The following is a 25,726-nucleotide window of genomic DNA, read 5'->3' on the forward strand; positions in this document are numbered from 1 at the left end:
GACTAAAGTCTGCTCAGCCTTCTACATTCTGCTCAGGAGCATCTGGAGTCCCGTGCTGTGTACACACCTTATTTTACACAGTAATCTTTGAACAGCTCCTTCACATTTTACCCACTGACCTTTACAGCCACGAATTCAAGCAGAACCTTCCATCCACTCCATGTGGGCTACGTTCCAGCCCAGGGGCAAAAGATTCCAGTACACACACACTACCACATTCAGTAACTCTTGCATGGTGCAGGGTTGGGTGAAAAGTCCTGGCTCTCTGGGTCTTTTGACAGTTCTTCGTTGACCGGGGGTGCTTTTTGCAGTTTGTTTGACTATACCTCTGCTGTGTGTGTATGCAAAGCGACAAGACAGTACCGTGTAAGGCACGTTTTCACAGAGGCCCGTGAAACTGGTAGCTCTGACGCTGGCAGATTTTGCCAGTAGATCTAACACGTTCTCCTGGAGAGGCTTCAACTACTTGAGACGATTGCGAGCCTCAGGACAAGCTAAATGAATCCTGGCAGCTGCTTCTTCACCTTTGTCCAGCTGAGGCGTGGAGGCTCTTTGATGCTATGGATAGATTTCCCTACACTTGTCACTAAAGTAGTGCTGTTAATAAGATTCATAGTGTGGTGGGTGGGGTTTTTGGTTTTTTTTTCCTGATGGTAAAACGTTAACTTTTTGGCATCCTCCCCAAACGTAACTGCATGTTGTAAAGCGCTCTTTGTTGCAAGATCATGATGATTTTAGCTCTCTACATTAAACAGTGCAGAAATGTCCCCCCGTCCCCCCCGTCCTTGCTCCTTCAAATAGCTTAATAGAGAGGCAAGCTGCCAGATCCCCAGCTGGTGTAAGCTGGCACGGCTCCATTGACTTCAGTGGAATAATGCTGATTTACATCAGATAGGAATCTGAGGCCATTATACTCACGACTTTACGGCTTCACGGGGAGCAGCACTGGTGTTCATGGACGCTTTTTGTGCTACTAAAAGCCAAGATCTGTATCGCAAAGGTTTTTTTTTTGGTTGTTTGTTTAAGATTTGGATTGAAACAATCCATTCACACTTCCTTGACCTTGCTAACTGTGAAATCAAATAGATTTGAAATACCCTGCCTATTCTGGGCTTTACTCCAGCCCTGGAATACAGGGCAACTTTGGTGAGACCTCTAGAGACCTCCCACATAACCAAGGTAAATTTTTAACCTGGTATGTGAGGATTTTAGCCTCAAGTTCCCAGTGTGATGGCATTGTGCTGGCTAAATGCCCAGGTAGTGTTTATATGCTCAGCCAATGTGTAGTAAAAAAAATTTTTTTTACTATTATTATTTATTATTATTATTTAATTTATTTATTTTTATTGTGGTAGCCGTGAGGAGCTCCAGTCAAGAACCAGGATCCCACTGTGCTAGGTGTCGTACAAACACGGAATAAAAAGTCAGTCCCTGCCTCAAAGAACTCACAATGAGAAAACATAGTTTTCACTTTCCCGTAACTCAAAACCAACCAAACACGAGTTTCCTCTCACTTTGTTTTAAAACAATTAAATCAAATTCATACTGGCTGAGACAAAGCCTAGAGAATTTAATCCCCTAAAATGAATGATGATGTTATGGTATCAAACTTTACAAGTCCTATAGATACTGTAATGAACTGGCTAGGGTGTGTATGTCACCACTGCACTCTACAGGGTGGAATCAGAACTGCCTGGCATTTATCTGAGGACCTATACTGGTGACAGCTAATGGCAGGTCTTTTTTATCTCAAGTTGTAAGAACCTGTGCTTTGAAGCTGAAGGATCAGACTTCTATCCTGCTAAGTTCTGAATGGTAGTGGTTGAATTGTAGTGACAACTGTGAAGTCCCAGGTGGCTGTGGATTCTTTGCAAGTCACCAACGCTAGTTCCAGCCACATTTCCCTCCATGACCTGTTTTAAAGTGCGTGCTAGTATATATAAGCAAAACCCATTTCTTTGGCTGCAGTGTGGTTAGATGGGGTGTAAGTCAAGGCAGAGTTTATCCCAAACATACAAGGATGAGCATGAAATCCCTGATCACTGCAATGGGCTTTAATCTTCATTTTTTTCCTGCTATTTCAGGTCAACGTTATGGCCGTAAGTATCTGCACCCGGGAGGTCTATCGGTCCATGAAGGAGAGAAACATTGATGATGGCCACATTATTAACATTAACAGGTGAGAGACTAGATTGTGGCTGTCACTGAAAATAACCCTAATTTGCTGTGGGTTGGCTTTCTTCGCTGTTTTCTTTTGTTGCTTTACAGTGCAAAGCTATCCATCCCTGTCTCCCCTGCTGCTTGTCTCTGGAAGTCTGTCTGTATCTCACTGAGAGTTTTTCTGTGCATGTATGTTTTTGGGCCTTTCTGTTTTCGATACCAAAGATTCATGCAGCAGCTTGCCAGTATGTGTAACTGACGAGTCCCACATTGTTTCATGCTCTAGTAATGGGCCTGTACTGTAGCACTTCGCAGCTTCTCCTTTTCCAGATAAGGCTTGTGCCAGTGTGCACACAGGATCGGGACACAGACTATCAATGAGCCCTCTTCTCTCCCAGGCACCCATGCTGGCAGTGCTTCATGGACAACATTCATTCATGTAAAGCCTGAATGATGGAGCTCTATGTGGGTCAAGTGTTGGGTTTGGGAAGATGAAATTCACTCCTCCAGCCCGGGACCAAGGTACAGGCAGAGACAACAGCTGACCCACTTAGGAATCTGCACAAACACATGGATCTTCTGGTCCCTTCCCTGGCTCAGACTCTTCGCTGCCCACTGAGCTGGCAAATGTAGGGGTAGCATGGAGAAGCCGTCTGGGAAGGGGGTCTCCATTCACAGCCACAATGTAGGGTTTACACATTTTATTGGCCCTCTGCACTGGCATGATACAATCCCATGTCTGGTACTAATATTGACTTCAACTGATGCTGGGCCCTGTATGTTGTCCTATTCTGTTTGTACCTACAATTACAAACATTCCTCTCACCTTCTAATAAACTCGGGCTTTGTTTACTGGAGATTTTTCCTGGTTACAACCATTGGTGTCTATCCAGCCATATAGCACCAGTACAAATCACAGCTTTTAGCTTTTTTTTCCTCTTGTTGACTCTCTGGTGTGGCTACACCACTGACCAGCTACCTCTGGTTAACACTCCCAGTGTAGACAGAGCCTTTGTGTTATCCCATATTGAAGCCCTAGGAGCTCGGTCTTTGGGATGGGTCTGAACTTTCTTTCTTTTTAATTTGTTTTGGGGAACTTCAGTAGAGCTGGTTAAAAACTTGGAACATTTTCACTGAAAATTTCAAATGTTTTCAACATTCTGACCACTCCTGTCAAAAGCCGGAAAGATTGTCATAAAAATGTTGCCCCCACCCCTTCAAAAAAAAAAAAAAACTCCAAACTTTTCAACTAGTTCTAGAAATCAATTGTGTTAAAAGAAAAAAAAAATCTCAGCGTACATGATTCCCCCCATTTCATTTTATAGTTTACTGTGCTCCTCCACTATTCACAGCCCATTAGCTCATTTCCTAGCTCATAGCGGGAAAGGGGGAAATTCCGTATGTACTCATCCACGTCGGATAGGTAGGTTGTTTCCCCCCACCCCTCTTTGGGGTGCTGGTTCCTGTTTGGGACGTCTCAGGCTGTTCCCTGCTCTCCCCCCCATCACCCCCTTTCTTTCTGTTCTCTTCTCAGCATGAACGGTCACAGTGTCGTGCCACAGTCAGTTGTTCATTTTTACAGTGCCACCAAGTACGCGGTTACAGCATTGACGGAGGGGCTAAGACAAGAACTTAGGGAAGCCAAGACTCATATACGAGCTACAGTGAGTGGTTTTTCTCTCGGCTATTGTAATGAACAGTGGAATGCTCGCTCGTGATGTGTGTCGGAAGTTTTATCTTTTTGAGTCATGTTTTTGAGGGCGAGGGTAGCACTCCTAAACCAGAGGGCTGAAGACCTGTTCCTGGCTCTGCCTCTGACTTGCTGTGTGCCTCAGCTTCTGGGCACCCAGACTTGAGATATCTCAGGCCTGATTTTCAAGGGATGTTGAGAACCTACTACTCAAACATACAGGCTCTCAGAACCACTGTGTTATGTTTCGTGACACACACCGAGAGAAGTTAGATAAAAACATAAAAACTGTTACCACAAGGTTGCCATGTAACACTGCTTTATTTCTTAGAATTCAGAATAACACGTAAGAGCCGCAAATAAACAGAGAGCGAGAAAGCAGGCTGCTCCCTAAAACAGAGTGGCACAACTCACCCAACCTTACTCTAAGCTGAATGCTGACTGACTGCTGTTAGACTCATATCACATGATCCCCTACCAACCTCCCTAACCTGCAAGAAGGACCAGGAAAAATCCCTGAAATTAAAAGTGACAGCGTACAGATTTAACAGTTTTCAGAATACCGCATACTGAAAATCAGCACCTAATTTGTCCAAGTTAAACACCCAAAAGTTGAGGCACCCAAAATTAAGGATGCTTGTAGAAATTTAACCTATCTATGCCATAGGTCCCTCATCTGTAAAATGGGGTTAATAATTCTTATCTACCTCACCAGGGTCTGAGGAGGCTTAATTCATGTTAGTGAAGAGATAACGTGAGTATAGACGTAAGTATAGAAATGTGAATGGACAAGGCCTCGCACTGGGAGTCATGAGACCTGTGTTCTACTGCTGACTTTGTCCCTGACTCACTGAATGACCTCAGGCGAGTCACTTAGCCTTTCTGTGCCTCAGTTTCCCTTCTGAGAAAGGGATGGGGAATCAGACCAAGAGACAGGAGATATGGATTCTGTTGGGAGAATAGCTTTTTTTGAGCTGCGGTAACTTACTGAGGAAGCAGGGGAAATATATTAAAAATGGATAATACCAGTCAGATAGTAGCTTTGCTCGAACTGTTTAGTAAGCTTGGCTCTCAGAGGTATTTTATTCAGCAGTTATACTGTGTTGCAAGTTATTTTGTTATTTGCTGTGCTGAACCTTCTCTTTGTGGGGTAGGGGATATCTATCAGAGGTCCCCATGGTAATACCCTTCAGTGATCTTTAAGTCAATATCTATTCTCTTAACATAGTTGTCTTTTTTTTTTTTTTTTTTAAATGAAAGGGGAGTTACAGTTCCCATTAGGATGTGCTCTGTTCTTTTCCAGTGTATATCTCCAGGACTGGTGGAAACTGGATTTGCTTTTAAACTTCACGATAATGATCCAGAAAGAGCTGCTGCAACCTACGAGAGCATTAGGGTAGGGAACTGAGAAACGAATGCAGAGTACATTTACACTGATTGCATGGCTAATTATCTCTCTCTAACTAATAATCTTTTAGGACCCCAAGTCTGCATGTCACTGAGCACTTCCTGAAAAATGCTCAGCACCCTCAACTCTCACTGAAATCAATGGGAGGTGAAGGGACTCAGGACCCATTAGGAGGTTCTCAGCAGGATTGGCTCTTCAGACTGAACCACTGACCTCCACATATACCTTCTAGATTTTAATATGTCTGTCTTTTTTTAAAATTTTCTTATTTACAAGAAGAACGAACATCCAAGTATAAAGATCAACCAATTTTTAACATTGTGTGGGTTTAAGTGACTTGTGTCTTATTGGAGAGAATGTGTACCCCATTAGCTACTACACTTTCTGAAAGTTCGACCTTGCAGTTTTGGAAATTCAGACTCTAACCAGCTTCTTGTAGAGATGTTGGTTTAAAATATTTTTTAAAAACTAAGCATCTTGCCTTCGGAGCTCATCTTAAATCTGATTTATTTAATGAAGTGCTGTAGGAGGAATATAAACCCTCATGCTTCAGGACACAAGCCAGCCTCAAACTAATGGAGGTCAGGAAGGAAACTTCCAAGGGAGCAGATTATCCCTTAATTGACAAATGCAGGGTTCTTGTACCTTCCTCTGAAATGGCTGGTACTCATCAGTATGGAGATGAGTCACTGGACTGGATGGGTCACTGGACTGATCCAGTCTGGAAATTTCAATGTTCCTAATTATTACCCAGTTTGTCCTGGAGTCTGGAGTGACACCCCATTCCTCATAAAACCCCTAGCTTTCTGCTGAGAGGTTGCTTTTCCATATCTCTCCTAGTTACATTGCCCCCTCTTCCCCACTACAAAAACAGAATGTAGGTCTCCATCCTGGGTAAGGGGCAGAAAGTTTAGCTCTGTGAGGAAGTACATCGGGGCTGAGGGATGGAATCTTCAACCCAACTGATTGGTCTAACCCTAAGTAAAGCCATGAGCTGTAATCCAGGCCAGGGATAAGAGTATCAGATATGGTCTGATCCTTCTCCTCCCCACCCTATGCAGGATTTTGGCCCAGTGGATCTGTGTAATGCACATTGTCACAGGCCATATCCCTTGCTCACCCCAAAACCTCCTTTCTAAGAGGGGAAATGAGGAGTCTTGCCAGGGTGATTTTCCCATGTGTGGTTTCTGCTACTGCTGCTATCCTTTGCTTATTGGGCCAGATGTTTTTGGACACACCCTGGGACTTGTCCCTTCATCTTTAACACAATGACTATACTGGGAGTTTTATTCTGATCAGCCTTTTGGGTTGTACATATATTAAGCAAGTGTCTAAATAAAACAGATCCCATTAAAACAAGCTTAAAACCCAACCTGAGCCTGCCAGAATCTATGGAGTGTGATCACAATTTGCCTAACCTAGGGAGCAGGTCTTCCCTGGCAGCTTGACAACTCTCTCTGCACATCACAAACTCACTAGTTATGCTGGTTAGCTCATGGTACCTTTTTTGTTTATGCACAGTATGGAACATAAAAGCCAGCACAAGTGAGTGATGTGCATAGAGTATGTTTAACTTTGATACTGAATAGTCTGCTGCTGACTAAGGCAGGGAGAGAAGAGTATATATTTTTCCTTAGCAAACAGCCCAGTTCTGAAAATCTATTGCTCCGGTAAAATCATCTTTGCAGGCATTAAATTATGACTATGCCACTGGCTGAAAATCTGCTAGAAGTATTTGCAATATGTCTCATAGGGATAGTGTCTGAGGTCCAGAAAGTTGAAATACACTTCCTAGGAGTGGCAGCGTGGTGTAGTGGAGAGCACACGGTACTAGAAGTCAGGAAAGCGAGGTTCTAGTTTCTGCTCTTCTGCTGCCCTGCTGTGTGACCTTGGGCAAGTCACTTTCTCTCTCTGCTTCTGTTTCCCTTCTGAGTCTTGCCTGCCTCATCTATTTAGATTGTAAGCTCTTTGGGACAGCGCCTATCTCACTATGTTTTTGTACAGCACCTAGCACACTGGGGGCCTAATCTCAGCTGATGCATTAAAGCACTGTTGTAATAGTAATATTAATAATAGCCGATGCAAAAATAAAAACAATCCACTTCCCTTGTTAAATTGTTTATGCAGTTTTCCCCATGTCTGTTTTTTCTTTTTGAAATGCACTAAGTGTTGTTTGTTAAAAACTGAGCAACTTTACTGTTAAATTTTCCTAAGTAATCCTTTGTCTTGGCTAATATTGGTTCTGTCTTTCCAGTGTCTAAAAGCTGAAGATATGGCCAATGCTGTCATATATGTACTAAGCGCTCCACCTCATGTACAGGTAAGTTGCAGCTCATGTAAAATAACATCTCTGTTGTGTGTAACTGAAAGAGTAAAGGGGAATTTTGCAGACCTGACATCTGTTAATCAGCGTTGTAGTCTCCATATCAGCTGTGTGCTGAGAAGAGCATGGCCTAGGGATTAACATTGATCATTTTCGTTTACATGTACCTTATGGCAACATTGAAACTGCAAGGATCCAACCGCTAAAGACTGTACGTCTACAAGATAAAAAGTTCCTGCCCCCAGAGAAAAGTTATCCGGGACTCCTTCTAGAACCTAGATAAAATGGAAGGAACATGGACATCTCTTGCCCCTTCTGAACTGAATCGCCTGATGTCCTGCTGACATTCTTGGGGCTAGATCAGATTCTACCAGTCACCAATTTGGGGCCCAATCTTGCTAAGTACCCAGGGTCACAGAGGATGCGTGTGGCGGAGTCGGAATTGAATGCAGGTGTCCTACAGGGCTAGCATTCTACCCACTGAACCATCCTTCCTGTCCCTCAGCTCTTCCCAAGGGGCACTGGGTACTTCACCCAAGGATGCCATATGGGCTGTTCACAGGTCTGACACCTAGGTGCACCCGCTCCCCTCCAGTGGCTGGTCCACACAGAAGATAACAGGCTACTACTACTGCTGCTCCTTTAGTTCCAGAAGCCTGTGCTTTTAGTGCTAAAGAGCACAGGTTCTGTTACCAGTGAGGACACCTGCAAGCTGCGAATTCAGAGTGAAGTATCAAATTTCCAGTACCTCACCACAACTAAATCCAATAGTTCCTAGACACTGAAGAGCTGATCCTCTGCTCCTGGCTGTCTTGCTTTTATGCCTCTATTAAATTTGCATTTGAAGTAGTTTTTACTTTCAGTTGCTTTTAAAATCACAATGAATTTGTGGCTCAGACATGAAAATAACTTGAATGTCTCCCTCTGTGTTATGCACAAACTCCACTCATTCCTCAGCTATATGGCCAGATTTTGGGTGCTGAGCACTTTAGGAAATCTGCCTGATACCTATTTTGCACTCACATTATGCCTCTTGATCGAGGGTCCCAAAGGGGTTTTCAAATCTTTTGTGCTTCCAGACGTATTTTTCACCCACTGTATAATAAATAAATAAATAGTTTGCTTCTCTGCTGCGTTTCAGCTCTTTGCTGATGTGAAGTGACAAACCCCTGACAATCCACGTTTGTAGAGTCTCTGAAAAAAATATTAATGAGTGGAGACCCATGTAGATATCAGGTCCATACCACGAAAGCAAGAAAACATGTCAGATGACTTTGGACATGAAAAAAATGTCTAGCAAGATCTTTACATGGGCTCCTGTAAAGCCAGGGCATGAGACATGTGGATATAAGAGCGGTCTTCCTGAATCATTACAGTGGCCCGTTTAGTCCAGTGTCCTCTCTCTGACAGTGGCCACTACTTGCTTCAGAGAAAGTTGCAAGAATCTGTGCAATAAGCGGTTATAGAATAACCTGGCTGTGAGCAATGTTCCTTCCTGACTCTCATTCAGTAGAAGTTGCTTTATGCCCTGAAGCATGAGGATTTATAACCAATATCAGTTTACGCTGTCTTCTTTCTCTTCTGTGTACTAAGATTAAAATCATTGTAATTCTGTTAGAAGAAAAAAATTATGGTTAAAAGAAAAAAACCTGTTATTAAAAACTAACAGAACCTAATGACTGGTGGCTGAATAACTCTGAAGGGATCTATATCTTGTCATATGCATTGTGTTCATTTGCAGTTTGTCATTATTATGTTTCACTCATGTTTAGCATGTTTATGTTTAGCACACTGCGAACCTTTTAAAATGGGCTTCAGTGCTACTGTAAAATCACCTATTGGTCTTTTCCAGATCGGAGATATTCAGATGAGGCCTACAGAGCAGATTTCATAGCAAATGAAGAAGAATGCAAGCAGCACCATGCATCAATCCCCCTTCACACCCTCCAGCAGTTTAGGGTTTCATCTGCTGGTTGACAACATTTTAATTGGATGCCAAGGATCACATTTGAAGAATTAATTTTCATTTTCTCTCTCTGAGCTAGTGCTGAGCCAGTAAAAAAAATTACTATTGGTCTTGGGTATCTCTCCCCCTCACTATTACTGTAAATGTAATTTTGAAAACACTGCAGGGAAGCAAATCAGTGGAATACTGTATATGATTGGTTTGGGTTTTTACTTTAGTTTGTTTGGGTCTTGTTTGCTGATGCTCCAGACAGACACAGGTGAAGCGTCATGAGATATTTGCCAACTTCAAAGCATCACTTGGTTGCTGATTCCTTTCTGCTGTTGTGCATTCTTTGAATTGTTGCAATGAATTAAATGGCACATGACCTGTCACTTTCTTCTCTGTTTTTTAAGTATTATTGTCAGAGGTGTCCCAACTACTTCATTTGGCACATGTGATTTCCACCTCCTCCCTGTTCAGCTGTGACATACTAATGCATTGGAAGGAGATTTCCTTTGTACTTAGAACAAAGGATTTGTCTTAATACCAGTCCTCTCTTCTAAAATCAAAACAATAGACAAGACATCCGCTGTCCACCTTTTTCAACATACTTAATGCTTCAGATTTTTGGTGTATATTGTGTATCAGTCAATCTAATTTCTGTTCCTCTTGCATCTATTCAAAGCTAATTTTCCTTGTCAGTAATGGCGCATGTGACTCCCCTTCCCCATTGTATCCCACAGTGCCAGAAGAAGTGTAAAGAATACTCCTTTCCTGTTTACATGAATTGTGCCTGACAGATCTGAAGAAGTATCTCTGTGTGATTGCCGTTTCTCTCTCTTTCTAGGTAGGTAGATAGATGGAGGGATACGCACCTGAATTTCCACAGGTTAGGGAATGACGATCTAACGTATAAGTGGCATAGTTAAAGTATGAGTGAGTTGTTTGGTCTTTTTAATAAAAGTAAAATAAAACTGTGTACGGTCTTCTTGTGATCATATATATCCTTTGTACCATCTCATAGCATTCTTGATGTTTTTGTATGTTTGATATTTGCATGCAATGACACTTTTTGGAAATATTGACGCAATCTTAGAAATGCTGTATGGTGCTGTTTAAATGCTGATTGCTGAAAGCTAGTGAGTTGGAAATGTTGAAACTGTGAAATGGTATACGATCAGATTCTTTTGGAGTTGCGAGGGAAGAGAGAGAGGGGTGAACCATACTGAAGCTGTCCAGAATGCATGACTTCTGCATAAAACCTCATTCTGCTCTCATAACCAGTTTTATGCTGGTGTAATTCCTCTGAGTTACACCTGATTTACACTGGTTTAGGACTGAGGACAGTAAGGCCCATAGCTGATTACACTTACAGTTGCGAAACTTCTTTAGCTACCATGTTTAGGCTCCATTAGAATGGTATAAAAGAGACATAGGTGTGCACTCCAACCTGATATGCAATTGTGGAGCTGTTAATATGTGTTGCCTTAAGATTCTGATTTCACTTCTGCTGTGCTCTGAATTTCCTGTAGCATTTCCGGTGGTGAACCTGTTGTATTAGGTGGAGCAGGTTTGGTCAAGTGACCTGAGCAAGGACTGGGAGCCAGGGAACTTGATTTTGATATCTTCACGTACACTAGTTTTACACCATCTATGGGTGTTACTCCTTGTTTATACCAGTGTACGAGAGACCAGGATCAGGCCAAATACCTCCTGAATTCCGACTCCTTCTTTATCCTTGGGCAAGTCACTTAACCTCTCTGCCTCAGTTTCCCCATCTGTAAAATGGCATAATAATACTTACCTACCTCACAGGGGTGTTGTGAGGACTCATTATCTGTTTTGTAAAGCACTTTGAATATGAAAAGCGCTATGTAAGTGCTAAGTATTGTTATTAAGTATTATTAATTACATCTTGTGATACACAGAATTGCTTGTGCCAAAGGTTGGCAACAGTAGACAGATATTGCCAGAATAGCTGGTAATGCATACATTAGGAATGCTGGCATAAATGAAAAAACAAATAACTTTTTTTTCTCTTTAAAAGTGTGTTCATTATTTTTTTTTCTTTCCATTCCTGGTTTCTCATCCCCCTCCCTCCTGGGTAAGGCAAGTGCTGACTCAGCCGTTTCTGGATTTGGCTTTTTAATTCATTGCAGGGTAAATTCATCACTGTGCAGAGGACTTGAAACAAGCAAATGCACCATTCAAGTCCCACTTAACCAGGACTGGCTCTAGGCACCAGCAAAGCAAGCACGTGCTTGGGGTGGCACAATTCCAGGGGCGGCATTCCGGCCATCCTTTTTTGTTGTTGTTGTTGCTTGGGCAGCATTCCCCTGGGTGCTGAATTAGGGGACACGAGTGCAGCCTTAATTAACAGACGCTGTCCCTAACAACAGTCCAACAGAGCTCAAGACAATTGGCACATGCTTTTCTAGATACTGGAGCCCTTGTTGTGCTCAGATTTGTGGCACTGGGGTAAGGAGGGTCACAACATTAGTGCATAATTGCAGTGAGACATTTTCGAAAGCTGCCCTCCCAGATTTTGTACAGCACCCTTGTGATATTCAGCTTGGTTTAACTTTAAAACTCTTCGTGTTCTTCCAAGGATTTATATGCATTGGGAACTGGAGCTCATCATTTTGACAGATGCACTTGTGCCACATTTGTGATAGTCTCTGTTTGCCAGAAGCTGGGAATGAGCGACAGGGGATGGATCACTTGATGACTACCTGTTTTGTTCATTCCCTCTGGGGCATCTGGCATTGGCCACTGTCGGAAGACAGGACACTGGGCTAGATGGACCCTTGGTCTGCCCCAGTAGGGCCATTCTTATGTGTTATTATAAAAAGAAAATATTGGAAATGGTGACAATATTTGGAGTCTGAGCCAAATTAATGTTTAGAAATTGGAAACCTGCTGCCCCCGTCCAACAAAGCACTTAACCACATGCTTAACATTGAAGTCAATGGGAATACTCACATGCTTAAAGTTAAGCACATGCTTAAGTGTGTTTCTTAATCAGGGCCTAAATTGATAATTCTGCTTTGAATTCAGAAAGCATTACCTAAGCATAGTATCATCCTATGATTTAGTTGGGGTTGGTCCTGCTTTGAGCAGGGGGTTGGACTAGATGACTTCCTGAGGTCCCTTCCAATCCTGATATTCTATGATTCTAAGTTAAGGGCCATTCCAGTTTGCTAGTGTTCCTTAAAATATGAACTGGCAGCCTCGTGGTTTTAAAAGTCCCATTCAAATGCTTTTCTATATTTGTAACCTTCTCAGACTGATGAAATAATGTGTTGTCTTTCAAATTATTTTGCTTCCAACTGTCCTGTATATTTTCCATTCCAAATTTTTTAGGGAATTTTTTTCCTGCTGCCAGTTAAGTTTCTACCTTTGGCTGATTTCCTAAAACACATGCAAACCTTTAAGGGGCTTGAAAACAGATGGCTAGTTCTGCTGCTCTGCCTCTCATTTACACTTACCTAGATGGATTGCACTTCGAGCCATCTTTCCAGAATGATGTGGCATTGGCCACACGACTAGGAAGAGGAGGGGTTGTTTTGAAACTCCCAAACAGAAGGGTGAACTGTTTAATTTATCGATAGGTTTCTAATTGTGAACTGTAAAATAAAAAGAGAAAAATACTATGGCTTTGTCCTACTTTTTAAAGATATAATATACAGTTAAATCCGTGTGTAAAAAAACACTTGTCTTATGAAGAATTCAAGCGGAGTGATTTCAGGGTGGGGAACATAGCTTCCTTTGTTTTTGTACAGGGCCTAGCACATTGTTGGCACTACTGGAAACCGATGTTAATTCTTGACGTTAAATTGTAGCAGTGATTGTTTTTATTAAAGATACAGATGTTCTTTCTGACAGTATTTGCCAATGCCTGTGTCCGAATATGGCAGAGAGAAGATTCTCAGGTTACATCTCTAAGAATGGGTGACTCAGAAACTGGTGTAAGAGCTGGTGGTGGTTTTGCTAGCCGTTAAGTGATGCAGCAGGCAGGCGGAGTTGCAGGAGAAAGACTTCTACTGAACATGCATAGAGACCAGTGTTTACACGCAGAGAGGCCACTGTTTGTCAGGTAGCACTGGGCCACCAGCATACAATCCGGAGCCTCTGGTGTCACACCTAACTAGGTCCCTCCTGAAAGCTGTCCCTCTTCCTTCAGTCCCCCACTTCATAGTACAGGTGCAAAATGAACTATTTGTCTCAGCATTTTAAGTAAACACTTTCCAACAGAGTGGTTTTAAAACAACTGGGTCTGGGTCTGATCCCTTCCTCAGGTGGGCCCCAAGCCTGCAGTCAGGCCGCATGGGTTGGCCTTGCACCTGTACAGAGCCTTATTAACTTCAACAGGGATCCACCAGAGCACCCAAATGAATCCCACTGCAGGGTCTGCGCTAAGGGTACTCTCACTAAAACCAAGGTCTCAGGTGAGTAAAGGCTGATGGTTGGGCTCTTACTTTCATGGCAACCATTTGTGTAATTGCTTTAAAACATACAGGGGATGATCCAAAACCCACTGAAGTCAATATAAGGTGTCCCAATGACTCCAGCGGACTTTCGATTGGCCTCATGGATGTTCGTCTTTCAGAGGGAGATGTTTGCAGAAAGAGCATTCAGTTATCTCATGAATAACCAGTTTAAGTTGGACTCTGCTACTCGTCCTCGCATTGAGTAGTACCTTAATCTGCAAGTACTTGCACTGATTTCAGTGGGACTGTCTGTGAGGTAAAGTACTAAACATCGGGGTGGCAGAATCTGATTCTGAATTGCATTTTTGAACTGCTCAAGAAATGAGCTACGACCACCCTGGAAAACATAGACTTGCATCTGAAACTAGCACTGTATCCTTGTAGGGAGTCTTTCGTTCATTACTGGGGGGCAAACAATACAGAAGACTCTTTTTTCCATCATGGCTATTTATTTATGAATCACCTTCTAATTTACCCAAGTGCAAATAGAATTGTTTACAACCACAAACAGGTGGCTGGAAAAAAATTGTTAACTGAGTATTAACGAATGGTTGGGTGTCTTGTGAGCAGCCAGAAAGACCTTGTGAAATAGAAGGGCAGCATTGCCAACTCTAGTGATTTTTATTGTACGTCTCCTATTATTTGCTATTTATCATGAAGCCCTAGCTCCGGGAGTCATGTGATTATGTGAGAATCTCAGCTTTCATTAAAAAATAGTAAGTTGCTAGCCGTCTGCAGAGAAAACCTTAGAAAGGTAATGTAAGTGCATTCTAAAGGTTCAAAAACCAGAAGGCAAATAAACAGAGCCCACTGTTTCTTTACATGTTATGATTTTAAAGCTAATCTCATGATTTTGGGGGCCTGATTCATGATTTTTGAAAGTTTCAGGTTGACAATACTAGAAAGGACTAAAAGAAACTTGACTGGTTCTATTAAATCCTTTGTTGTTTAAAAGATTGTACGAATGTTAGAATACACGCTCTAAGGCCTTGAACCTCCAGGTTTGCAGAAGGGGCTCAGCACTTTGCAGGAGCTGGGCCTAAGAGGATTACTTGTGTGAGCAAGGTGTGCAGGAAAAAACCCTAAAGGTCCAAAAGCTCAAACTCACATTTCTTATGGACATGATCCTGCACCCACTGAAGTCAATGGGCACAGTTCACCTTTGTCCTGCACCCAGTTTAGTCATTTACACAAGTGTAAAGAGGACATAAAAATACTTCCAAATCAGAATGGTAGCATTTTGCACTGGTGTAAAGGTGCAGGGTAATAGTGAACTGGAGCCAATGGGAGCAGATTTGGCTGATTCAATGCATCGTTTATGAACCATTCCTATTTGTAATCCTAAATATGTTGCAAATATGATGTAGCTCAGTTGTAAACACTTAGGGTAAAATACCAGCCTCAGTAAAGTCAATCGTAGTTTTGCTGTTGATTTCAAGGGGTCGGGATTTCACTTTTACAATTTATATTTCCAGCTGGTTAGACATTGTTTGGACAGATTCAGCTGTCCACTGAATTTTACAGCCTGCCTGAGTGCACAATGCCTTGCAGAAGGGAGTCACAAATAGCTCTGGAGTAACTGACGTTCTCTCACTTGCTTTTTAATATTTAAGGCGCTCCTTGGGCCTCAGAATGTACATGTGCTTCGTACCAGGCTGAGAGGCCCCTGAGTTCTCAGCAGTTGTTTTTTTGCTGTTGGGTTTCTTTGGGTGGTGTTGCTGGAAGCGAGGAGTTCAAGAACAGCTCTGGAAACCGGCAACACATCAGAGGAACCTTTCTAAGGCCCCGGTCCCACAGAGGGACCCTTCTTCCCACACAGAGTCCCATTGACTTCACTGGGGTTCGGGGTGGACAGAAGAGACTGCCCATGTGGGTCCCAGATGTGTGCGCGCAGACAGATATCTAAGGCCAAATTCTGCCAGCCTTAAACCAGTCTGTGGGCCAGGCTGTGGCGAGCCTGTGTGCATGCATGAACGCAGCTTCCATCTCAAGCCCTCTCTACAGGGCCCAGCCTCAGTCACAGCCCTTAGGCTCTCACAGTCAGGGGCTGCTCAGAGCTGGCACCCACAGGGGCTCAACTTTCGGCAATGGAGTGACTCCAGAATTACACCAGCGTACAGAAGAGGAGAAGCCAGCCCAGTTTGCCTGCATGCAGTGTAATGCGTCCTCCGCCTGGAGCTTCCCTGGGGGCTGATAGGGCTCCACAGAGCCCCCCGGTCGTGTCTGTGGCGTAGTAGCACAATCTGACCTCGAAACCGGAATAAATCCATTAGTTTAAAGGGATACAACTGAGAGCTAAATTTAGCCCTTAGTCCCCGCCCCAGTGCACCTGTTTTCCTGGCTGTGCTGCCACGAGCTGCTAGGTACACCTGACCCCTCCCCGTAAAGCTGTGGAGGGAGGAAACACCGCTGGATAAGGCAGCATTGTGCAGTCTCCATGTCGCCTGTCCTGGAGGCTCATCGGTGCTTTCTGGCAAATACAGCAGCCTGTACTCTTTTATGTTCTTTGTAACCTTGCCCGTGAAGATACAACATTGACCTTTACCAAGCCATATATATTCCCCGTTGATAAAGGTCAATTATCCAGCTAGCTTTGTTCTGCCCAGCTGCTTAAGTTTTTTTTTTTTGGCTGTGCTGAGGCTAATTTTCCTGTCCCAGTTGTCAGCCCGTCGATGACATGGCTTTCTGTTTGATTCCACGCCGCATTTGGATGCAGTTGTTGTCTACCATCCTGGGGGGACCCTCCGTGAAGCAGTGTCTGCGCAGGCTGGTTTCACGTTCTGCTACACGTTGCCGGTGTCTGCCTCGCTTTGCAGAGGACAATGGGATCTGGGGGACAGAGTAATTTTCCCATTGGTACGTGCGGGATTTACAGAACTAATTAAGGCCTTGTCTATCCTGGGGAAGTCCTATTTCCAACTCTTGGTGTCACTGCCCCAGTGCAACTCCCGTTGTAGCAACGATCCAAATACTAGCTTTGCATGTGGAGGTTGCAGCTCTGCTGAATGCTGAAATCAAGGTAGATCCCCAGTAATGTAGACAAGGCCTTGCTGCACACGGGGAGAAACAGGTTGTAGCCAGTTGTCAAGCCTGGTTCGTAGGTTTACAAGCCCTGAGAGAGGATCAGATCTCTGCTCTCCAGCCATGTAGAGACTAGGAAAAGAATCCATGTTTAAAATGTTAGCTAATATGTGTTTACATGCTAGTGTAGACAGGGGTCTAACATCTTTTTAAAAAAAAAAAAAAAAAAGTAAGAAAGCATCAGCTGGTTTTGTTCAAGCTTTGGGATTTAACTTGTTTTCCAACGTGACCTATATTCCTAGTCTGGCTTCTGACTGCAGCAGCCTCAGCACTACTGCTGAACGCACCGCTCCTGCTCTTGCTTTCCCTCCTGCGCAGTGTGGGCTCTGCTCTGGCTCACAGGCCCGAGTCCCCAGGCTCACTGGCGGAGTGGTGACCAGGGCACGGCAGCTGCTGGGAAGCAGGAGAACGGGGACGGGCTCAGCACACACCTGCTCTGACCCCAGCCTGTGGCATGTGATAATTAAGTGGTTAAAAAAATACCGGTGAGTTTTCTGTTTAATGTCTTGACAATGAAAACCTGATAATTGGATAGCAGGCGCTCGAGCTCTGCGTTAATGAGCTCAGAGGCACCGTGATGCACCATGTCTTTCGTTGTTGTTAAGGATAATCTCTTTAACCTAGTAACCCCTAGAGATATTGGAAACAAACCACTGGTTACAAAAATGTGGCTGGTATGACCCTTTCCTTGCTAGCTCTCTGGTTGTCCTGCTACTATAACTTTAAGGCTCCAGTGAAATCAAGGAAGGGCCAGCCCTTACATATTGCTGTCTGCTATTACATCCCGTTTATTATCCACTCAGACCTATGGTGCTCAGCAATAGCCTGGGGATTAGCACTGGGCACAAAAGGTGCCCAGATAGTGCTATGGAACTAAGGGACATGGAAACACTGAGGCAGATGGGCAACGGTTGGAGCAGGAGATGGGGACTCAGCACCTCTGGGTTCTAGTCCGACCATTGCTACTGATGCACTGTGTGAGCTCAGTGAAAGCCCTTCTGTGCGTAAGTATCCCCCATCCGTAACACGGGAATAATATGAATACCCATTCCACGGTGCCCTGATTGTCTATAGGTTGGAACTGGGATCTTTTGGTGTTGCTATGTCCTAATTTTTCTTTTGTTTTCTAGTGTGAGTTAAACCATGCAAACTGTTGTTGCTTTGCAGAGCGGTTCCCCTGGCAAAGCCTGTCTCTCTGCAGATGGGTATGTAGCTCCATCAGCGGGGGAGACTGATGGATACCTCACGATGACAAGGCCCAGATGTGGGATGCAGTGGGGAGAGAGATCCCCAAAACGAGCAGCTGCCCCTGCCTTAAAAAAAGAAGCCTCTAAAGAAATGGTTTGTATTGTCTGTAATGGCAGCTACATGACCTGGTGTCAGGAATATCAATTCTGGATGATGATGAAAGCGAGAGGCCACAACATTGGATGGGACTGAGACAAATTTGGGTCTAAACTGAGGGTCATCCCGCCTAATGAGGGGCAGTTAAGAGGCAACAGGAAGGTACCATGTTCAGACTGTCAAACCCTATCAGGGAGAAGACAGAATGTTCCTTTAACTGTGGTCAGCAAAGCAGAAGCCCTGGTTTTGAAAAATGCTTTGAGTTTGGAAAGCAGACAAAAGGTACTAATGGAATACAGTATATGGAGCATATCCTGCTCAGGCTAAAAGGGAAGCTAAAAACAAAGCTGTTGCTGAAAGATCATGGTAAATTAGGAGCCCTAAAGAGCGTTCTTAGGTGGATTAGGTGGTGAGGGTATTTATCAGGGTTAGTTACAAGCAACGGCATATAGTAATAAATGCAAAGGTAATAAGGATTGCTCTATACCTCTTCCTTTGGGTTAGGGCTTGTTGGCACTCCAGTTGTGTCCAGCTGAGCATGGACAGGTTGTTCAGATCCACAACCTCTGCCCAAATGCTACAGTGATAAGTATATTATAGGGTGACCAGATGTCCCGATTTTTGGAGCTTTTTCTTACATAGGCACCTATTACCCCCCACCCCCATCCCGATTTTTCAAACTTGCTATCTGGTCACCCTAGTATCTTATAAATCAATGTACAGGAGCTAGACAGGTATAGTGCATGTGTCTGCTCATTAAAATCAGCGGCTACACTATCGTCCGTTTCAGCGGGCTCAGGATCAGGCCTGTAGACAGATGCATATAGACAGGGCACTGTCAGGTTAAAAATCCGGTTTCAATGGACATTTTTTAGCTGTGTTACTAATGGCAGAGGGAGAGCTCCGTACCCGCTTTGATGCTGAGGAATGACTTTGGTGACTTGTTCTCTTCTGGGAAGCAAATTAGATTAATTTTTTTCTCTTAAGTAAATGTCATTTCTGTTGGGGGGTCGGGGGCTGACTCTTCTGGAGCAAGGCCTTGATGTGTTTATAAACTCATGCAATGGCAGATGGCTACTACTCTGATGGGCACCTTATAAATGCAGGGGGTAATGTCTCATGAAACCTGTTGCCGTTGCAACGTGCAGACTTGCTTCCTTATCGCACTGGAATGAATCAGGAGTAATCCACTGAAGCCAAGTGAGTTACACCAGCATGAAACTGGTGTGAGACCTTGGGCCTGATTCTCAGTCACACAAAGGTCCCTTTTCACCTGACAGCATAAAGACACCTAAAAGTCTGCAGAAAACAGACCCTAGCTGGTGGAAAACTGCTGACCCTGCCCAGTGGCAGGAGCTGATGGAGGCATGGCCGAAGTGCATTGTACTACAACACAGTAACTTTTCTCTCTCGCTTTCCAGGGCCTATTTATAAGGCTAGAAGGCTCAGGAGCACAGAGGGCCAAATATTGCTGGAAAATGGAAGAGCTCCCAAAGGACCCCAGTCTCATTGAACTGCTCTTTCCCCGACCAATGTCTTTTTGGACCTGATCTCCAGGTGCCCAGGCATGTGAGAATAGAATCTGCCTCTGCACTTCTAAGTTTGATTTTATTTTTGTGGGTGCAAAGAGTGAGTGAGTGTGTGTGTGTGTGTGTTCTTCACAATAAATAAATAAAGCTGGAGAGGAACATATGGGCCTGCTTGAAAATGCCATCTGCCAGCAGCAGCCTGCAACTGCTCTAAATACCAGAGGGTAGGAAAGGCAAGTTGCCGTTTCATCTTTCTATTTCCTAAATGAACACAGTTTTAATGAATAGGGCCTTAGGCCTTCTGATTTACACCCACATACACACAACTGCTTCCCACTGCCTCTGGTCTCCAATGCACAGCTGTAATTCAGTGATGGGTCTGAAATTAACTGTCTGCCTTAGCATCACAACAAGGTGCTGGAGCCAGGTTAATGCACGCTCTATAGAAATGAAAGATGAAGTAATCTATACATTTCTGTCTCTGTAGATATCTTTTGTTTTTAAAGTGAGTTGCTAATGATTTACTGTCTTTTAATCGATCCAAGATAATAATAGTTTGTACTGTTACCCTGTGTTTATCACATGGTGCAGGGCAGAAAGGACAACCGGATTCACCTTTCCTATATAGCATCCTAGACTTTTATGGAGAGGGGTAAAGGAGGCAGATGTAACAAATACAGCCCTCAAGGATTATGAGGCAGAAAACCCCTAGAAATGGTTTGATTTGAAATACGTACACAGTAGAGACACGCTAAAAGGGACAATGTCGGTGTTTTTAGGCTCAACGTTTGACTAAACTGAATGTAGCGAATGTGTTCCCCAGAGGCGCACACTTGTGATCAGGAACTGCGAAACCTACAAAGGTTTGTGTTTGAAAAGGGCTAGCGTTTGGGGTCTAAATTAGCTATTACCACTTTAGAAAGAGATCTTGGAGCCATTGTGGATAGTTCTCTGAAAACATCCACTCACTGTGCAGCGGCAGTCAAAAAAGCGAACAGAATGTTGGGAATCATTAAGAAAGGGATAGAGAATAAAACAGAAAATACCATATTGCCTCTATATAAATCCATGGTACGCCCACCTCTTGAATACTGCGTGCAGATGTGGACGCCCCATCTCAAAAAAGATATATTGGAATTGGAAAAGGTTCAGAAAAGGGCAACAAAAATTATTAGGGGCATGGAACGGCTTCCATATGAGGAGAGATTAATAAGACTGAGACTTTTCAGCTTGGAAAAGAGATGACTAAAGCGGGATATGATAGAGGTCTATAAAATCATGACTGGTGTGGAGAAAGTAAATAAGGAAGTGTTATTTACTCCTTCTCATAACACACGAGCTAGGGGCCACCAAATGAAATTAATAGGCAGCAGGTTTAAAACAAACAAAAGGAATTATTTTTTCACATAATGCACAGTCAACCTGTAGAACTCCTTGCCTGAGGATGTTGTGAAGGCCAAGACTATAACAGGGTTCAAAAAGACCTAGATAAGTTCATGGAGGATAGGTCCATCACTGGCTATTAGTCAGGAGGGGCAGGGATGGTGGCTCTAGCCTCAGTTTGCCAGAAGCTGGGAATGGGTGACAGCAGATGGATCACTTGATGATGACCTGCTCTGTTCATTCCCTCTGGGGCACCTGGCATTGGTCACTATCGGAAGACAGGAAAATGGGCTAGATGGACCTTTGGTCTGACCCACAATGGCCATTCTTATGAGCCCTAATGTGGTTATATAGGGCAGTGAGTTGGAAAGGAAAACCCATCCACTGCCCCGGAACTATGTTGGGGGGTCCTTGGATCCAGAGTGCAGCCTCTCTACACAGCTGCAGCTTAGCACAATGGGCTCCTGGTCCCTGACTGATGCTCCTTGGTGCTATGGTAATACGAATCATAAGAAATAACAGTATTGAACTGACGTGGATGGAGATGCATTGCTGTGGGCCCAGTGGCTTTGAAGGCAGTCTCTTAAGAAAGGAGATTGCCTAAATAAAAGTGGCTTGTATGGGGTTCACTGTACACGTGCGGAGAGATAACGTTGGCTCTGTTTAGGGGAGTCATGTGCAGGTTCCCTGTGTAAATCAGCAGGGCTCCATTGAAATCAATGGAGATAAAGCTGATTTACACCAGCTGGGGGCTGGCCTAGGCAGCACAGCTGTGTAGGACTGTTCCTGAATGCCTCTGCATCTTGGAACCCAGAGCCAAGCAGTCTGAAGACAGCTCCTGACACCCTCCGACGCTTGATGGTGAAAGCCAGAAAATTCATTATGTAGAAAAAGGTTTCATTATTGCTGCAGCCACTTTGCTATTTAATTGCGCCAAGGGAAAAAAAATCCGATTTATTTCAAGGCGCGTGAAAGGTCTGTGCTCCCAAACAGGCACTTCCCATCACACAGCTGGAACTGCCCTAAGGAGACAGAGCATTTATCCTTCCCCAAATATATATTGTATGTAGAGTAAAGAGAAGAGCTCAGTGGCAGGGTTCCAATTCCACCAGCCCGATATTCCGCCTAATACGTTATTACGCTGCAGATTGTGAGGCTGAGGCCAAGGAATTGTTTTCCTCTGTTCTGTTACCTTGCCATTGGTTCAGTCACAACCCTGCTCCACCTGGGTGGTGCATGTGTTGTCTCCGGGTCACAGGCAAAGTGTAATAGAAGTAGCACCTTCTCTGACTATGTTGTGCAGTCATTCACACCTGCTGTTCTAGGGATACGTCTACACAGCACAGAAAACCCCGTGGCTAGCCTATGCCAGCTGACTTGGGGTCACGGGGCCCAGGCTGAGCGGCTGTTTCACTGCTGTGTAAACTTCTGGACTCAGGCTGGAGCCTGGGCTCTGGGACACTGCGGGGTGGGAGAGTGGGAAATGGGAGTTAGGTGCCTAAATGCCTTTGATGATCTGGAGCTAAGTACTTGGTGCAGAAGAGTAGCTTGCGAGCTGAAGTGTGTACGTACACCATCCAAGCTGCTGCTGTTCCTGAACACACACAATCAATGAAAGTACATTTCCCTTTATGCACACTCTGGATAGTGTATTATTACAAAAACTAACACTCGGCTCTTTCCATGTTCAAAGTACTGTACAAACATGAGTTAATGCTCCAAACATCCCAGAGAGGCAAGTAGTATCATCCCCATAATACAGATGGAACAAATGCGACTCAGAGAGATTAAAAGAGATGGCCAAGTCCGTCAGTGGCAGGGCCAGGATTAGAACTGGTTTTTTTCTTCTAGACCGGGTTGTGTCTCTTCGCATCATCAAGTCCTTTACAGGCATTAATTAAGCTTCACGACACTTAGATAAATGGTATTTTACTCATTTTACAGAGGGGTAAATGAAGTCCCATGTCATTGGCTAACTACTGGACATGGGTGTCTATGGTATGTCTACACTAGCACATTTACTGGTATAACTTATGTCACTCAGGGGTGTAAAAAACCACATCCCTGAGTGACACAAGTTTCACCAACAAGTGGGCTCTCACCAGCACACCAAAGAAATAGCAAATGTAATAAATATAACATAAATAACATAAGAAAACATGTCAGCTGCCCCTGACTAGGCACCATGAAGAAATGTGGAGTATTATGTCCTCCTGAGATGCCTTGGAATGCGGCATAAGCAATTGTGAAGAGTGCATAGGCAGAACCATCAAGAAAACAGATCCCAGGGGACAGAATGGATCCTTTCCAGCCCTCAGTCCAGCTAGGTTATTGGTAATCTTTATATGCTGCAGCCTCAGCCTTAACTGCACGGAACGTCATAAGCAATCTGGGGGGAGAAGGCAGCAGCAAAGATTGATTTGGTCTGTTCCTGCAGCAGAAATCCAGAGGGCGATGTCCCCAGGACACTGCAGTCAGCGTGCAAAGATTCCTTCTATTTCTAGAACCTCCTGATCTGGAGGAGAAAACAAAGTGAGTCTGCAGCTCTGAAACTAGGCTGTCTCTTTTTATGGATCCTCCCAGTCTGTGTGTGGGCACCATAAGGGCTCAGCACTGCTGCGAGGACAGCTGGCCACTGGCTGCGCAACAGAGGGGTGTGGATGAGTAGCAAAAATATGGACTTTGCTTTTGATGAAGTGAGCTGTAGCTCACGAAAGCTTATGCTCAAAGAAATTTGTTAGTCTCTAAGGTGCCACAAGTACTCCTTTTCTTTTTGCAGATACAGACTAACACAGCTGCTACTCTGAAACCTGTTTTCAACCAGGGGGACTGTGGCCAAGTGTTTGTAGGACAGCTCCTTCCATGTGCTCTCTGCCTGTGTCGAATATAATTCTACATACCAAGCTCTGCTGCAAGGCCTTATTCAAATATCTTTGATTACTAGAGATAGGAGGAGTCACTTCCCCGCCCTCTCGTAATATTTAAACAACATGCCTTAGAGGGAAAGGCAGACAGGGCACTCGTTAGAAGGTGATTGTTACTGGGGGCGCAAGTCCTTCAGGCAGACCATGGGCTCCTGTGGGAATGTTCTAATGAGACCATATGAATTATAAAGAGTTATTAACAACAGCAATCTAGAGCAAAACCCTTCACCTGTCTCCAGGCTCTTGCAGCTCATTGAAAGAAACACTTAACTCCCGGCCCCCCCTCCACACACACCCATCCCACTCCTCAACGTTCCACCTGATCTTTGGATGGAAGGTCCACGTATTATTGTTGTAGAAGTATCCTGCGCACAGGGACTTGCTGGGTTGTGAATGCACGTAACCAGCTGTCACACTGCTTTCTCAGCGGCGGAAAGCAGGATGTGCATTGCTTTCGAGTGCCAGAGAAAGCAAACTGGCAGGCGAGCAGGATGGCACGTAGTGGGCACACATCTGCCGTGTATCACAGAATTTGTGGGACAGCCTAGATTTTGTCCAATCAATCCCACAGCCTGGAAGCTCAGCTTGTAGCACAATATCCAGTCCCTCTGATATTGTAACAGTTTTATGACTCAAATGACACTAGGGGTAGATCTGCACTTGAAAGTTGTACTAGTATAACTATGTCTGCTAGGGGTGTGATTTATCCTGGTATACGCTGTAGTTTAGGCAGAGTTATACCATTATAAAGTTGCATTATATGGTATAGTTATTCCCCTTGCTGTAGGAAAATAGCTATACCAGTATAGTCCTTTATACTGAACCCATACGAGGAAGGTTCCACTGCTTTGCCTACACTGATTTATTAAAGGGTACAACTTTGTATTGTCGTTGAGGACTATGTCACCCAATCGTACCAGTATGTGACGCTACTGCCTTCTGACATCATGACACAGCCTCACCAGATCATGTAACATACTCTCTTGTATCAAATCATGGGCAATCCGGAGATCTGAAAAGTGGCAACCTGAGTCCACCATCACTGTGCTTTTAGCAGCAGAACACGCCCAACCTCCGAGCTGGCATTTTAGAACTGTTGCAGCTTTTTCTTTGAGAGGAGTTGAGGCGTTTGGTCATTAGCAAAAGAAGCTGCATTTTTAAACGTGCATTTTCAAGCACAAGCCTGAGCCAGATTTCACTGAAGCCAAGAGAATTACACCTGGGATGAATTTGGCTCTGTAAGATTTGTTTATGCTGTCAGCCTCGTCAAGCATCTCTTTACCCTAACTGGATTTTAACATTGTACATCAGGAGGTTTTCTGTGCATTAGTAAAAAGAAAAGGAGTACTTGTGGCACCTTAGAGACTATAGTCTGTGTGGTATGTAGATTGTAATGGATTTTTTACCTTCAGTCCTTTTGGTACGATGTCCATCTGTTTGCATTTG

At 44.0% G+C, this 25,726-nt stretch overlaps 1 protein-coding gene across 1 annotated transcript in view; it reads left to right on the forward strand.

The window, feature by feature from the left end:
* DHRS11 (dehydrogenase/reductase 11) overlaps nt 1-13,179 on the forward strand; it is a 66,122-nt gene extending 52,943 nt beyond the window's left edge. The window contains exons 3-7 of the mRNA XM_037880316.2: nt 2,085-2,179; nt 3,695-3,824; nt 5,154-5,246; nt 7,513-7,578; nt 9,434-13,179. Coding sequence (XP_037736244.1) covers nt 2,085-2,179; nt 3,695-3,824; nt 5,154-5,246; nt 7,513-7,578; nt 9,434-9,475 — 426 coding nt within the window. The 3' untranslated portion in view covers nt 9,476-13,179. The remainder of the gene's footprint in view (nt 1-2,084; nt 2,180-3,694; nt 3,825-5,153; nt 5,247-7,512; nt 7,579-9,433) is intronic.
* The last annotated feature ends 12,547 nt before the right edge of the window (nt 13,180-25,726 follow it).

The sequence above is a fragment of the Chelonia mydas genome, chromosome 17 (assembly GCF_015237465.2).
Source record: "Chelonia mydas isolate rCheMyd1 chromosome 17, rCheMyd1.pri.v2, whole genome shotgun sequence".
In the NCBI taxonomy this organism is placed as follows: domain Eukaryota; kingdom Metazoa; phylum Chordata; order Testudines; family Cheloniidae; genus Chelonia; species Chelonia mydas.